The sequence below is a fragment of the Rana temporaria genome, chromosome 6, assembly GCF_905171775.1.
Source record: "Rana temporaria chromosome 6, aRanTem1.1, whole genome shotgun sequence".
Lineage (NCBI taxonomy): Eukaryota > Metazoa > Chordata > Amphibia > Anura > Ranidae > Rana > Rana temporaria.
Genome location: NC_053494.1, coordinates 6,107,425 through 6,123,799, shown reverse-complemented (window position 1 = coordinate 6,123,799; position 16,375 = coordinate 6,107,425). Strand labels below are relative to the sequence as shown.

General features: G+C 45.0%; 2 protein-coding genes across 4 annotated transcripts in view; both read left to right on the top strand.

Annotated features, from left to right (window-relative positions):
- LOC120942965 (serine protease 33-like) overlaps positions 1–16,375 on the top strand; it is a 103,039-nt gene that overhangs the window by 61,581 nt on the left and 25,083 nt on the right. The gene's annotated exons all lie outside the window — the stretch shown is intronic.
- Positions 1–16,375, top strand: part of LOC120942962 (serine protease 33-like) — a 30,200-nt gene that overhangs the window by 2,565 nt on the left and 11,260 nt on the right. The window contains exons 2-5 of one of the 2 annotated variants that reach the window (XM_040355960.1): positions 2,124–2,319; positions 4,098–4,369; positions 6,590–6,747; positions 7,883–8,599. In XM_040355960.1, the coding sequence (XP_040211894.1) occupies positions 2,124–2,319; positions 4,098–4,369; positions 6,590–6,747; positions 7,883–8,317 (1,061 nt within the window). In that variant the 3' untranslated portion in view covers positions 8,318–8,599. Of the gene's footprint in view, positions 1–2,123; positions 2,320–4,097; positions 4,370–6,589; positions 6,748–7,882; positions 8,600–16,375 lie in introns of those variants that run through there. The other variant, XM_040355961.1, reaches the window with a different exon arrangement.

The window sequence follows — 16,375 nt, the reverse complement described above, 5'->3', positions numbered from 1 at the left end:
CTTAGATAAAATCTGCTAGAAAGGAGTCAATCTATACTCTTAATTAAAAAGTGAATGTGTACCTATAAGTAATGTGTGTACTAGTGGAAAAAAATTAAATATCAAATAGAGTCACAATAAACATATAAAGTAAATGAATGAATGAATGAAAAACTTGTATAGCGCTACATATGCGAACTGAATCGCCTCAAGGCGCTTGGTATCCATTTCATAGATGGGTCTTGAGTTTCTTTCTGAAGGCCTGGTGATTCATTTCCGTTCGGATATGGGTTGGTAATGCGTTCCACAGTCGGGGTCCTTGAACTGCAAATCTCCGTTCTCCTTTTTGTCTTATAACGGGCCTTTGGGATTCGGAGTATATTTTGGTTAGTTGACCTGAGAACACGATTGGGGTTGTGGTATTTTATTTTCTCACATAGATATTGGGAAGCGATTCCTTGAACCCATTTGTGCGTCAGCCAGAGGGCCTTAAATGTGATCCGGTCCTTCACGGGCAACCAGTGAAGGGACCTAAGGGAGGGAGTTATTGATTTCCAGGGTTTTTTCCCTGTTATCAGCCGTGCCGCTGTGTTCTGGACGATTTGTAGACGAGCAACCTGGTATTTTGGAAGACCTAGATACAGGGCGTTTGCATAGCCGAGTCTGGAGTTGATTATTGTTCCCACGACGACCGCTGTGTCCTCTTTTGGGATGAAGGGGGCGAGTCTACGTAGCAGGCGCAGCAGATGGTGAGATCCGCTGACTACTGAGCCTATTTGTGCATCCATTGTCATGTCGGAGTCAAAGGTGACTCCGAGGCTTTTGACTTTGGTCCTAGGGGTGATGGTTTGTCCCAGGATGGGAGGGGGCGTCCATGACGCCGTCGCTGGTCTCTTGCGGTTAGCATGGAACAGCAGAAGTTCTGTTTTTGTTCCATTAAGTTTAAGGTAACTCTCCGTCATCCAATTTTCTATCAAAGTAAGGCATTTTCAATTTTTTTTTTCAAAATTGTCGCTCTATTTTTGTTTATAGCGCAAAAAATAAAAACCGCAGAGGTGATCAAATACCACCAAAAGAAATCTCTATTTGTCGGGAAAAAAGGACGCCAATTGTTTTTGGGAGCCACGTCGCACAACCGCGCAATTGTCAGTTAAAGCGACGCAGTGCCGAATCGCAAAAAGGGGCAAGGTCCTTTACCTGCATATTGGTCCGGGTCTTAAGTGGTTAAGGAAATGGTTGCATAAATACTGGTAAACACACAGGTCCGGATTCAGAGAGAATTGTCTATCTATTGGCGGGCGTAACATATCGCAGGTACGGTACACCGCCGTAACTTAGGGCGCAAGTTCCATATGCAGAAAGAACTTGCGCCCTTAGTTACGGCGGCGTAACGTATGTGTGTCGGCGTAAGCCCGCCTAATTCAAATGGGGGTGATGTGGGCGTGTTTTATTTAAATTCACTGTGACCCTACCTATTTGACGTTAAAAAATCCCAGTGCGCATGCTCGAAATTCCGCCGCAAGTCGTCACGTCTAACGTGAACGTAACTTACGTAAAGCCCTATTCGCGAACGACTTACGCAAACGACGTAAACTTTTCAAAACTCGACGCGGGAACGACGTCCATACTTAACATTGGCTACGCCTCATATAGCAGGGGTAACTTTACACCGAAAAAAGCCTAACGTAAACGAGGTAAAAAAATGCGCCGGCCGGACGTACGTTTCTGAATCGGCGTATCTACCTATTAGCATATTCATCGCGGAACTATACGGAAGCGCCACCTAGCAGCCAGCGTAAATATGCAGCCTAAGATACGACGGTGTAAGAGACTTACGCCGGTCGGATCTTAGGGAAATCTATGCGTAACTGATTCTATGAATCAGTCGCATAGTTACGACCCCGCAACTCAGATATACGACGGCGTATCCGGAGATACGCCATCGTATCTCCTTTCTGAATCTGGCCCACAGTCATGAAAGCTGTTGGTGTTAAAAATATGTGGCAGAAAGATATGACATCAAAAAGTCAAACATGTGGCAAACATATTATTAAATATGGTTTACTTTCTTTTTGTATAATATTTATGTCTATATTTTTTGGTGAAATAAATTCAAATTACATTTTTTTTCTTTCTTATTTCAGGCCACAAGGCTTTCGGTACTACAGAATTTTCAGTGTGCGGTTCCCCCATGGTGCCCAGTCAGATAGATGGCGGTACAGATGCGTTGGTCAGGGCGTGGCCCTGGCAGGTCAGCCTGCAATATTCAGGATCACATAGATGTGGGGGCTCCCTGATCTCACCGGAGTGGGTTCTGACTGCAATGCATTGCTTCACACGGTGAGTATAATATATTACCTTTATAAACCAGTTATTACATCAAGCTCCAAAAATTCAATTTTTGGGTAATTATTTTCTAAAAGTCTATTATGGGTATGATTTATGATGTAGTGTTTGTCTTTATAAAGTGTTCAATTTAAAACTGTCAAGCATGCATCATTGATCATCGATTGTTTTAGGAGCCCCATGTATGAGTGGTATTATTGGACTTCTCGTTCATCTACTGAATTCATATGTCTGTTCACTGCGGATAGATAGATGCAGGTGCAGTGCAGCCTATCGATAAAGATGATCCGCACAACCGTTGTTGCTCTAAAATCTTGCTTTTTATTCAGGAAAGCACAGTGTACAGTAGGCAGGTACAGTCAGGAATAGAAATGACCTTAAATTTCTGTTAAAAGGCAAACTCGGTGGAGCAGTTTCGTCTAGCGCAAATAAATTTCCCATGTGGGATAGCATTGATGGTGTGGGATGGGTGACAACTGGCTGCAAAAAAAAAAAAGAGTTGAAATCTTTTTCAACTGCATCAGCTGTTTTAGTTTTTTTCAATTACTTCAATTATTTATTTCAATTAGTAGGTGGAGCCTTTGATACTTTAGACACCATGGTCCGGATTCACAGACATCGGCGCATATTTATGCCGCCGTAGCGTATCTCTTTTATGCTATGCCGGCGCAGCGCACATAGGCAAGCACTGAATTCACAAAGCAGCCAGCGTAGGTGGAAGTGGGCGTGAGCCATGCTAATGAGGTGTGACCCCATGCAAATGATGGGCCAAGCATCATAGAAGTACTTAAAATGAACAGCGCTGTCCCGTGGCCGCATCCCAGTGCGCATGCTCAGAATCACGTCGAAACAACTGCCTAAGATACGTTGAATCACTGCCTACGACGTGAACGTAACCTACGCCTAGTCATATTCACGTACAACGTAAACAGCGTAAAATACGACGGCTTGTGTTCCCTGGTCCATACCTTTGCATGAGTTGCGCCTCCTATATGGGGAATAACTTTATGCCGGACGTACGACTTAGGCAAACCGCGTATATTATGCGCCGGGCGCAACTACGTTTGTGAATTGGTGTATCTCCCTCATTTGCATATGTGCATAAAAAATCTATGGGAGTGGCAAATGCGCCCAGAGTAAATATGCGCCTACGATACACCGGCGTAGACAAGTTACGTCGGTAGTAGGAAGCCTATTTTCAGGCGTATCTCAGATTTTGGGCACGGCGCACAGATACGACAGCGCATAGTTACACTTACGCGCCGTATCTCGAGATACGTTGGCGTAAGTGCTTTGTGAATCCGGGCCTATAAATTTCAAAGTTTCATGTTTTCTTTGTAGTTATCATTCAAGCCATGTAGGCTGAAACGCGTCAAGATTTAAAAGCAACAGCAGTTGTGCGGATCATCTTTGTGGAACATTACTCTCAGATGGGCGACTGTGGATCAGACATCTGTGAGCTTTGTTGATTTGTGGATTATATCGGTAGCAGCACTGAATTCTCTGCAATATTGAAGTGCAGCCTATACAATACCTTGAACTCATAGTAGATAATGCAAACCAGGTGCACACTTGGGGCATCATGAAGGGTGCTTTGAACTTTTCTCTGCCTAGAACTAAGCAGGGTCCAGGTCTACATGACAGCAGGAGGGGGTCCTATTGGCATTATACATGGATCACTGTCAAAACATTGTCTAGGTTTGAAACCTCTATGTTGTTGAACCTTCAGCCTGAGTCATTGAATCATTTATCACATTGTTTTCTTTCTACAGTCCTTTCCTGCTTTCAAATTATAAAGTGTATTTGGGCATGTACAGCCTGGGTGTGATTAGCCCTTATACAGTTGTGACCGATGTAAATTATATCATCACCAACTCTGTTTATGCAAACACTGGAGACATTGGGGACATTGCCCTGGTACGGCTGGCCAAACCGGTGATCTATACGGAGTACATCAGGCCGATCTGCCTGCCATCTTCCACCACCATCTTCCCCTGTGGCATGGAGTGCTGGTTGACTGGCTGGGGTAGAACATCTGTTGAAGGTGAGTCTGTGAAATGATAAGCACAAGTGATTTCATTTATTTTCCACATTAAGGATCCAGACTTGCATTTAATACATAACGGCTGGTTAGGGATGAGTCAAATTTAGCTCCTGGGGGTACAATGAATTGAAATTCACAAAACTGGAACAGCAAATTCTCTTGAAGTCTATGGAGTGGGGGTCCTAAGTTCTGTAAAGCTGTTGTCAAGAATGGCATTGGGTAGCTGGACACTCCCACAAGAAAACACTTGACAGAGTAAAAGAAGCCCTAAAAATACCCTACAGTTGGCAGGGGGTCCTTTTAATGCAACTTCAAGGGCAATATGGAAAAAAAGCACAAATCCTTTAAATTACATGCTTTGGAGATTATTTTAAGCTGTTACAGAACAGTGCAATTTCCATAGAGAGCATCAGCAATACAGTATTCTGGAAATTCATTCTGCAAATTAATTTCTTAGGGCACATGCACATGGCCATATCTGGCCATACAGTGTACATTTCTGCATTATTTTCAGCCACATCACAGTAACAGCAGGGGTCAGGCTTGGAGGCCAGCTATACCAGTAGAAAGCCTCCCACTGACCAGCTGGATAAGTGAACAAGCAGGTCATCCTGGCGAATGACGCTGGCTCACCAAAGGTGCGGGGTGTAAACACTAACTGGTACTCCCCAGAGCCCCTGACACGTGAGATGGGTTTTGCTGCATGTTAGTACCAGATATTGTCCAGGAGGTGAGCAAGCCGGGGTCCAGTAGCAGATATAGCAGGTAAAGATCAAACAGAAGCATAGTCAAACAAGCCAAAGGTGAGCAACAAGTGGTTAGAGGTAGGGATCAAGCAGAAACATAGTTGAGGAACAAGCCAAAGGTCGGTAAAAAAGATACAGACAGTAGCAGGAAGGAATCGAGCAGAAGCATAGTCAGTAAACAAGACAAAGATTGGTAATGAGTGTTTGCAGGTTGGGAACTTGGGATCAAGCAAAAGAATAGTCGTAGAACAAGACAAAGGTCGGTATCAAGTGAAGATACAGGCATCAGCAGGATTGACAAGAGGGAGATATTGGTTGGCGAGAGCACAACAATCTGGCAAACAGGAAGTGCAAAGATATGGCTAAAATAGGAAGTTCATGTCTAGGGAGTTGTCCAGCAGGGCCTCTGTTCAGTGTTCCACCAATCACGGATGTCCTCTCGTCTGAGGATGAGAAGGCATCCGTGATTGGCGGAACACTGAACAGAGGCCCTGCTGGGAAAATGAGTGTTCCGCCAATCGCGGAACAGTCTGAGGAGGAGGCGCGGCTTTTAAATCATGGATGCCCGCAGCCTGACGGAGACAGGTACAGGCGTATAAGACGACCGTCGACTTTGGATGCATTTTTTTGCATCCAAAAGGTCGTCTTATACGCCGGAAAATACGGTATGTTTTTTGCCTTATTATCTACCTTAAACCATATTGCTAATTGCATATTGTATTTGTTTGTAGCCTAAATACTAATTTGCACTTAAAACTGTAATTTTATAACTTTTGGAAATGCCAGTAAAAACTTGGCTGTGCCAGTAAAGTATGGATGTTGTGTCATTAAATTTTAATCTGGTAGGTTGGCAACACTGAGGAACACTGCTGCTAACATGGTTAGTTTTGAGATCCATTGCACGTGAGTGTCACAGGTGAGGTGATTGGCGGGCTGCTTATCTTGGTGATGCATTTCTGCCAGATTAGCCATGGCCAGGTATGGCTTGCCTAAAGTGGCTACAAGTCCTTCTGGACTGAAAAAGGACCTTGTGTAAGCCATTGGTACTTCATAATGAATGACTGCACCACCAGGTTGAGGACACGTGCAAGGCAAGGTGTCCGATTTTATTTTGCCAGGAGAAGGGTGGCCAGTGGGTTGGTGCCTTTGTCACACATGACCTTGCTGGCTAAAAAAGAGCCTGAACATGGAGAGTTGCCACCCACACGACTTGACATCTAAAGTATGGGTTGTCAAGTGGGAACCAATAAGAGTGGTAGATGCTTGAATGACTTCCGCACTTGTCAATGTCAATCACAATTACACATTATAATTCAAAGTTGCTTTTTAAAGATGTAACGGTGTTACACTGCAGCAGCCTTGCTGGTTCCTATGACAAATTTTTCTACATTTGAGCATTAAAATTGATCTATCTATGTAAAGCCTTGCTAAGAATGACTTTCTAATTATCTTCTTGTCTATTGTTCATCACTAGGAAGTCTACCTTTCAATGGGACCCTTCAGGAAGTCATGATTCCTTTAATAGACCACAACACATGTCAAAAAATGTATCGCTATGGGGGCAGTAATGAAAGCATCCAGGTTGAAAAGATTTGTGCTGGCTACTATGATGGGCAAAACCACTCCTGTCAGGTGGGTGACACCAAGAACATTCTAGCATGGCTCATCTAGATCTGACTAAAACTTTATTTTTTAATTAGGATGGAGTGGGAACATGGTCGATACTCCATGTACGATACTCCATGTCGATATATATTCATAATTCATTTGGCTGCTTCTGCTTAATCCCAACCTGTAACCACTTCTTATAGACCTTTGCCTTGTTTTCTGACTTTACTTCTGCTTGTTCCCTACCTGCTATATCTTCTCCTAGACCAGGGGTCTCCAAACTTTTTAAACAAAGGGCCAGTTTATTGTTCTTCAGCCTTTAGGAGGACCGGATTGTGGCCAGCGGGGTAGAAAATCCCCCCGGCCCAGCATTGGTGAGAATAAATATGGCCTCGTAGTTTGCCATCAGTAGGATAAAGAGTGGTGCCCCTATTAGTAGCAGTAATTGTATCTCATCATTGGTATCAGTGGAAGAAAAAGTGCCCCCTTGTTGGAGTCAATGGGAAGAATAGTGCCTCATATCAGTGGGAGGAATAAAGCCCTGAGGGCCGGAAAAAGGCTAGCAAAGGGCCACATCTGGCCCTCGGGCCGCAGTTTGGAGACCCCTGTCCTAGACTAACCTCCTGATGGGGCAATCCTGGTACTAACACGCAGCAACCTCCACTATCTCTTGCGGGTGGTTTTAATCCTTTTTCGGCCACAGATGGGGGGGGGGGTTAAAAGCGCCCTGCTAGTGGCCGAATACCTCCGCCGGCGCTGCAACGCCCCAGTGTGAAAGCGGCCTAAGTGTTTGTGCTTTACTGAAATAATCCTGTGTGGTTGTTTTACACTATGTTGGCTCCTTTGGCTTACTTTGAGGATATATGCATGGTTCCATGATCCATTAACCCTTGAGTGTTTGGTTGGTTGGAACAACAGGAGGACCGCATTGGCTTGCAGGAGGGGCTCTTAAAGGCATACACACATCGAGTGCTTTTTGATCTTCATAATTAGAGATCAACATCTTTGGTAAGAGGCAGAATGTTTGTGTGGTGGAGGAATTATTGTGAGGAACACTTTCTGCTAACTTTCTTTCTACATGCCTAGTTTTTAAAAGTGTTGTTAAATTATGCTAAACAGATAGACGTTGGTGCAGCTGATGATTATTGATGTCTTACAGGGGGACTCAGGAGGACCTCTGGTGTGTAAGGTCCAGGATGTGTGGTACCAGGTAGGGATTGCAAGCTGGGGAATAGACTGCACAGCCTCCAAATTCCTTGGGGTGTACACACTGGTGACGGCCTACCAAAACTTGATCAGCACCTACCTGAGCGTTACATTCAATGATGTGGCAAATATCTCTACACCAACGAGGACATGTGGAGACAACTTCACTGACACGTTGTACACCAGCGCCACAACACATGGAGGAACTGTTCTAGAACCAAGCACTGCCTATACCACTACCGATGTTCCTGTAGAAATAAATGGAGGAAGCACTGCCTATGTGCAGACCAGGGTTTCTGTACCAATTACATCTGAAGGAAGCACCATCACATCCAGCCTTTCACACCATCACTGGATGATCCTAGTTATTCTCCTCACATTAATCTAACAGAAAACTGTCTAAACAATGGGGTTGATTTACAAATAGGGATGAGCTCTCACCTGGGTACAAAGACAGGTTTGGGAAAAACTTTTCTTATTCATACATTTGTTCGAATACCAAACGATATCAGCTCATTGGACGGAAGCCGAGCTCTACCACAGTACGTCATATGACGTCCTTGAATTTCGGGGAGGATACCTGAATGATGGGTCCAGGCATCATTCAGATATCATTCTTTTCTGCCGGCGATTCTGTGCAGTTCCGCCGCTTGATCGTTCTTACAGGCGATGGGAGTGGTTGTCCCCCTCCTCCCACCTCCATCTGGTGCTTCTCCGGGCTCTCCCGTGCCATCAGGGACCCAAAGAAAGAATCAGCCGGTGCTGGATTACGAACATAGAGATTTCCAGTGACCAGATGGTCACCAGTCATCTCTATGACCGTTGGAGGCCCGGGCGCAACGTTATGACGTCACGCCCGGGTCCCCGGATGAAAACAAAGCCGCGATTGCGGCTAGTAAGCATGGGATCGGTAAAAAAAAAACTTGATCTCATGCTTTACAGCCTGGAGGAGAGATGTGGGGTCTTATTGGACCTGCATCTTTCCATAAAGAGGACCTGTCACAATAGATTCCTATTACAAGGGATTCCAGCCACATTCCTTGTAATAGGAATTAAAGTGTTAAAAAAAAGTGAAAAAAGAGTGAAAAAATTAAATTTAAACGCCCCCTGTCCCCGGTAGCTCGTGTTTAGAAGCGAGCACACACGTAAGTCCACATATGTAAATGCCGTTCAAACCACATATGTGAGGTATTGCCGCGTGCATTAGAGAGTGAGCACCTAGGCACTCACATCAGAGTAGGCCCTACGTGCACTAGGCAGCGCCACCACCCCATCTACACCTCTTACTCATCTACATCCCCTTTTTAGGGGCTACACAGGGGGGCAGCAGCCTATACCACCTATCCCAGCGCAGGTTACCTCCCATTAAACAATAACTCCTCTGTAACTCTAAAACTGATAACCTGTAAAAAATAAATAAAGCGTCACCTATGGAGATTTTTAAGTACTGAAGTTGAGCTCCATTCCATGAGCGTGCGCAATTTTAAAGCGTGACATGTTGGGTATCTATTTACTCTGCGTAACATCATCTTTCACATTATACAAAAAAATTGGGATAACTTCACTCTCTTGTTATTTTTTAAATCATGAAACTGTTTTTTTTTTTTTCAACAAAAAATTTGTTTGAAAAATGATTGCACAAATACAGTGTGAGATAAAAAGTTGCAATGACCGCCATTTTATTCCCTAGAGTGTCTGCTAAAAAAAACATATATAATGTTTGGAGGTTCTGAGTAATTTTCTAGAAAAAAGAATGATGATTTTTACATGGAGGAGAGGAGTGCCAGAATAGGCCCGGTATAGAAGCGGTTAAAATAATAGCATTTTTTTTTTGTTCCAATATTATGTATGACAGTGTCCTTTGCCAACGCTTGTTAAGAAAGAAGTGACAACACTCGGCACCATTAATTTGCTGGTTGGGAATCTCCGGCTACGTAAACAAGGGGGCAAGGATAGCGCTTACATCACTGACGGAATCTAGCCATATGGCTGTAGATCCATCGTTAATCGCGATGCTCGCCACGACCCCCCCCCCCAAAAAAATACTTTGCACCTGTTGATGTCTGACTGCCGAATGCCTCCTCCGCCGGGGGAAAGTTCTTAAATAGGTAATTGGTGGGTCCACCTGTTGACATCACCTGGTGGGCCCACCCCTTTGTGATGTCACAGACCCTGCATGCAGCGGTTGGTGATGTCACAAGGGGGCAAGGCCACCATGATGTCACCAGCCGGCCACGCCCTTTACCTATTTAAGAACTTTCACCCAGCGGAGGAGGCATCCGGTAGTCAGCCTTCCTCGTAAGGCAGAGCTCTTTTTTTGGGGGGGGCACTGTGATTGACGATGGATCAGGGAACATTGTTTTTGAATTTATGAATTTTTTTTAATAAAGAACTTCTCAAAAACTTGTCTAGTGTTTTTATTTATTTTTGACAGTTTTTTTTTGTGAATGAGTAGGGGTACCCCATACTCGTTCACGTGTGGGGGGGGGAGGGATCTGCAGGCCCCCTTGTTAAAGGGGGCTTCCAGATTCTGATAATCCTCCTGCCCCCAAACCACCAAAACCACGGCCCAGGGTTGTCGGGAAGTTGCCCTTGCCCCCACCAACATGGGAAATGATGGCTCTCACCTCAGAGCATACTGTGATTGGCCAAAGTTTTAGAGCAAACAAGCACCCAATGTTTGAGACAAACTTATGTTCATCCCTATTCAGTACACCATAGACATTGGCCCGGATTCACATACATTGGCGCATATTTATGCCAGCGTAGCGTATCTTTTTTAGGCTATGCCGGCGTAACGCAGAGCGCCAAGCACAGTATTCACAAAGCACTCGCCCCCAAATCTACGCTGGGTTTCCTCGGCGTAAGCCAGCGTAGATGGAAGTGGGCGTGAGCCATGCTAATGAGGCGTGACCCCATGTAAATGATGTACTGAGCGTCATAAAGATACGAATAACATATGGTGCATGCACCGTCCCGTGGACGCAACCCAGTGCGCATGCGCAGAATCAGGTCGAAACTACTCCCTAAGATACGTCGAATCACTGCCTACGACGTGAACGTAACCTACGCCCAGCCCTATTCACGTACTACTACGTAAACGACGTAAAATACGACGGCTGTTCCCTGGTCCAAACCTTTACATGAGTTGCGCCTCCTATATGGGGAATAACTTTATGCCGGACGTAAGTCTTACGCAAACCGCGTATATTATGCGCCGGGCGCAACTACGTTTGTGAATCGGCGTATCTCCCTAATTTGCATATGTGCATAGAAAATCTATGGGAGCAGCAAATGCACACAACGTAAATATGCGCCCATGATACGACGGCGTAGGCAAGTTATGTCGGTCGTAGGAAGCCTATTTTCAGGCGTATCTAGTTTTGTGGGCACGGCGCACAGACACGACGGCACATAGTTACACTTATGCGGCGTATCTCGAGATCGGCGTAAGTGCTTTGTGAATCCGGGCCATTGTTTTTAATCTAGCCCTGGTTAAGGTGGCATGTTTGAACCCTCAAAATATGTTGGATACCTTTGGATTGACAGTGTTGGCATCCTTTTTTCCAAATTGTACTTTGTACCATTCCCCTCCTTCTTCCCCTAATCCTACTACATGGGCTAGATTCACATAGATTAGCGGATCTTTATATCTGCGTAATCTATGTGATTTACGATCCGCCGGCGCACTTTTGCGAGGCTAGTGCAGTATTCACAAAGCACTTACCTCCAAACTTGCGCCGGCGGATCGTAACTCCCCCGGTGGAATTCAAATTCCGCGGCTAGAGGGAGTGTACAATTTAAATCAGGCGCGTTCCCGCGCCGATTTTACTGCGCATGCGCCGCCGGCGATATTTCCCAGTGCGCATGCTCCAAATGACTTCGCTAGGACGTCATTGTTTTCGGCGGCAACGTAAATTCCGGCCATTCGTATTCCCGACCGACTTACGCAAACGACGTAAAAATTTGAAACTTGGCGCGGGAACGACGGCCATACTTAACATTAGCTACCCCTCATATAGCAGGGGTAACTATCCGCCGGGAAAAGCCGAACGCAAACGACGTACAAAAAAAGCGACGGGCGGGCGTTCGTTTCTGAATCGGCGGAAATCGGAATTTGCATATTCCTCGCGTAAAAAAAAACGAAGCGACACCTAGCAGCCGGCGGGAGATTGCAGCCTAAGATCCGACGGTGTAAGTCACTTACACCAGTCGGATCTAAGGGAGATCTATGCGTCAGTCGCATAGATCCGACCGTCGGATCTCAGAGATACGACGGCGTATCAGGAGATACGCCGTCGTATCTCTTTGTGAATCTGGCCCCCATGTGTCTTGGCTTGGCTTGTCTATTGACTCAGAACTGTTTTAGCAACTTTAAGGTATACATTTAAAAAAAGATATATAGACTGATTTGTATATGGTACCTTTTTCTGCTCTTGTAAAACTACCGTGTTTCCCCGAAAATAAGACGTACTCTGAAAATAAGCCGTAGCGGGATTTCGACGCAAGATCGAAATATAAGACACCCCTCCGAAAATAAGACGTAGCGATGGCGTGTCGAATCCCCCGAAAATAAGACGTAGCAATGGGCGTATCGTATGCGGCGAGGAGCGGTAAACAACACGTGATGCGGTAGTACTGTACTGGTGCGGAGCTCAGAGCTGTAAAGAAGTGAGGAGAAGCTCTGTACCACCTCTCTCACCCCACACAAACACCAGGGGATAGGGGGAAAAGCTGCTACTGAGCCCAAAGAGATCACCCCAGCTCCACTGTGCTCCACTCTCAGTCTACAGGTGGACAGAGGAAATTCCAAGAAGCGCAAGTGTGGTTCAGGTAGGCAACCCTTATTTTCTGAGCTGGAAGACATGATTAGTGAATGGGTTGCTGACAGGAGAGCAAAGGCTTTGGTTGTGCGCAGGGCTGATATTCAAACATTTGCCCGTGAAATGGCACCACAATTCGACATATAAGACACCCCCCGAAAATAAGCCATAGTGTGATTTTTTGAGGGAAAAAAAATATAAGACGGTGTCTTATTTTCGGGGAAACACGGTATTAAAAAACTTTAATATGCAAAAAAAAAGTAAAGGGCAGCTATAAAACCATAAAGAGAACTGCTGCTTTTGGGCTTTTTTGTACTTTGTATCTTTGCATTCCTCCCTCTCCTAAACCTACCTTAGTCTTATTATATCTATCTACTCATTATTAGGAATGAAGTGGAAAAAAAACACCACACTACTTTCTCAGTGTAAAAAAAGTCCAAAAATAACTGAAACACACAGTCATTATTGCTGCAGAAATGATGTTATCACATAATAAAGAGGGGGGCATGAATGACGTCTATGTGTCATGTGTCTTGCTCTCGTCAAACAAATAAAAATGTTATGAACCATAAACAAGGAACGAGAAAGCTGAAAAGATTTACATACAGTATATATGAATAGAAAATCGCGTTCTTTAGCAGAGAGAGAGAGAGAAATCTCTGGAATATCACCCACTCTGCCGAAATGGGAGCGCTCACTGTACTTATCCTAATGGCCACAGGTAAGTAGCTCGCCATAAAGTCTAAACTGACCTAAGGTCTCATGGAGGGCTGCCAAACAAAAAGTTGAACAAAGAAAATTGGGCCATATTGAGCTTCCCATCACCATATCTGGGAACTCTGGGCCAAATTCTCAAAAACGCTGCCTAACTTAACTTTCAGCAGTTAAGTTACACAGGCGTTAAATTTCTACCTAAGTGCCCGATCCACAAAGCATTTACCTAGAAATGACACGCCGTGTAACCTAAGTGCCTCCGTCGCAAGGCGGTCGTCTGCTCGAGGGGGCGATTCCTATTCAAATGAGGCGCGCTCCCGCGCCGGACGTTCGGCGCATGCGTGTGATGTCATTTTTCCCGACTTGCATCGCGCGAACGTACTTTACGCCGGGCTTTGTGGATCGCGACGGGACAATAAAGTTGCGTCGGGAAAAAAAAAAAATACACGCCGGGAAAAAAAAATCTAAATTAAAAAAAAAACGCGGCGATCGAAAAAAAGGTCTGGTTTTACATGGTGTACTAACTTTACACATTGTAAAACCAGCCCTAATTTTGCGCGTGCAAATCGTAACTTAGGCAGAAAACACAAAGCTTAAAAGCTTTGTGGATCTGCTTACGTCCTCATTTGCATACGCTAGCCGGCATTTCGACTCGAAATGCCCCCAGCTGCGGATGCGGTACTGCATCCTGAGATCCGACAGTGTAAGTGTCTTACAGATGTCGGATCTTCTGACTATCTTTGGAAAAATCCTTCTGAGGATCGTTTCCAAAGATAGCCACAGGGATACGCAGGCGGAACAGCAGTTCCGCCTGCGTATCTCCTTTGAAGATTTGGCCCCCTCTGCCTAAACTTTCTATGCTGACCTGAAGATTCCTGATATTGTAATAGTGCTGGGGAAATTAAAGCTTAATTCCTCGATTAATCTTTCATTTTTTTGATCGATCAAAATTCTTGACGTCACCGGACAGCCTGGACAGTGAGACTTACTCTGCTGGATGCGAGAAAACTGCACCCATTGGATTGAGGTACCTTTGCATCTGTGGAGCAGGAGGATGCATCAGGGGAAGGGGGGAAAAATAACCATCGTTTTCCTGTCCTAAGCAGTTTTGTGCAGACAATTCTTTGTGTATCCGTGTGAAAGACTGTTCAGTTCTTCAGGGTATATTGTCAATAAAATGCGATCATGTCTGCTTCCAGAAAATGTAAAGTGATGCCTACTTGCCTACTATAAAGTGGCTGACAGTCAATATACTAGATAAGTTTTATAATTTAAGTTAAACTAACTTTCTAAGTTTTTCTTAAAGTTTAATAAGAAAAAATTACTTACGTCAGTCAAGGCCCTGATGAAGCACAAATGTGCGAAACGTGTTGGCCACCTGCATCTCGCTATACCTCGGTTGTGTAACTATTGTGGTCCATGCTCAATATTTGATTATCTGCTTTTAATGTTTGTTAATACATTTTGATACATTTTTTCAACTATATGTGTCCAGTGTGCTTACATTTAAACAGCGTTGACGTCTCTCACTAAAAAAATCCCTGACTATGGGAGAGTTGTGTCCCTCTCATTCTCTTTCCTTTTATTTTCATTTACTATTTGGGATTGTGAGACGCCATTATCTGTTTCTGGAAACAATCGGACTCCCTCCTTTTATACCATCCATCCAGGGTCCTTAGCTGAGGACTGTCGGGTGGTACGACCAAGTTTCGTGGTCCCAACCACCCGGAGTCGCCAGACAAGTTGAGCTGATTCTTTTTGGGATCCCCTATGCATGCATGATCTGCTGTCGCTGACAGGTAGATCCATTCGCTCTGGTAAGCATATTCCATCTATTTTCACTTAGTTGGAAGAAATTTCCCCATGATGATACATGCGGCTACACGTTTATTGTCTTCACCGTCACTTCACATCTTATATTGATGGGCATTATTTATTTTTCTTTTTTATGTGGACTTATTAGCACATTCACTTTAATTGCTTGGTTGTTTTGTTAAAAAAATTTCACTGTTTTACACCCACATTCACATTCACTTAGTCAGATACTGAGTTTTCTCCTCAACCACCAGCGCTACGTTATTATTTTTATCACTTTAGAATCCTTGTCACATTGTTGTGTAGCAGCTCCTTTTTTCTAGTTTTTTGTTTTTTTAGGTAAGCGCAATATTTACCTCTTTTATATGAGTACTGCGTTTGGCCTGAGGTGGGGGGGCGCCGGAGCCGAGCAGAGCCGAACGTCGCCAATCGCAGCCGATCAGCGCCGTTTGGAGCTGTTTCAGAATTGACTTTGGCAACTAGTGGTTAAACACTTCCCGCCCGGTTAATAGTCAATTAACGTCCGGGAAGTGGTTGTGAAATCCTGACTGGACGTCTATTGACTTCCTGCAGGATTTCATGCCGGTGCGCACCCGTGGGTGCGCGCAGCGATCGGTGGAGCGGTGTGTCAGTCTGACACCCTGCATCTCCGATCTCGGTAAAGAGCCTCCGGCGGAGGCTCTTTACCACGTGATCAGCCGTGTCCAACCACGGCTGATCACGATGTAAACAGGAAGAGCCGTTGATCGGCTCTTCCTCACTCGCGTCTGACAGATGCGAGTAGAGGAGAGCCGATCGGCGGCTCTCCTGACACTGGACCACCAGGGAGTGCCCCCCGGTGCTCAATAGAGCAAAAGAAAAACACCAATAAAAAAAAAAAAATTAACACAATCGATGCCAATCAGTGCCCACAAATGGGCACTGACTGGCAACATGGGCACTGGCTGAAATAATGCCCAGCAATGCCCTCAGTGCCACCCCTCAGTGTCCATCAGTGCCACCCAGTGTCTGTTATACCTGAAGGGTTTCACATGTACTGGCACTTTAAGGCTGGCTCCACCCAGCAGTGATGACAAGGGTCAAGGGGCATAGTA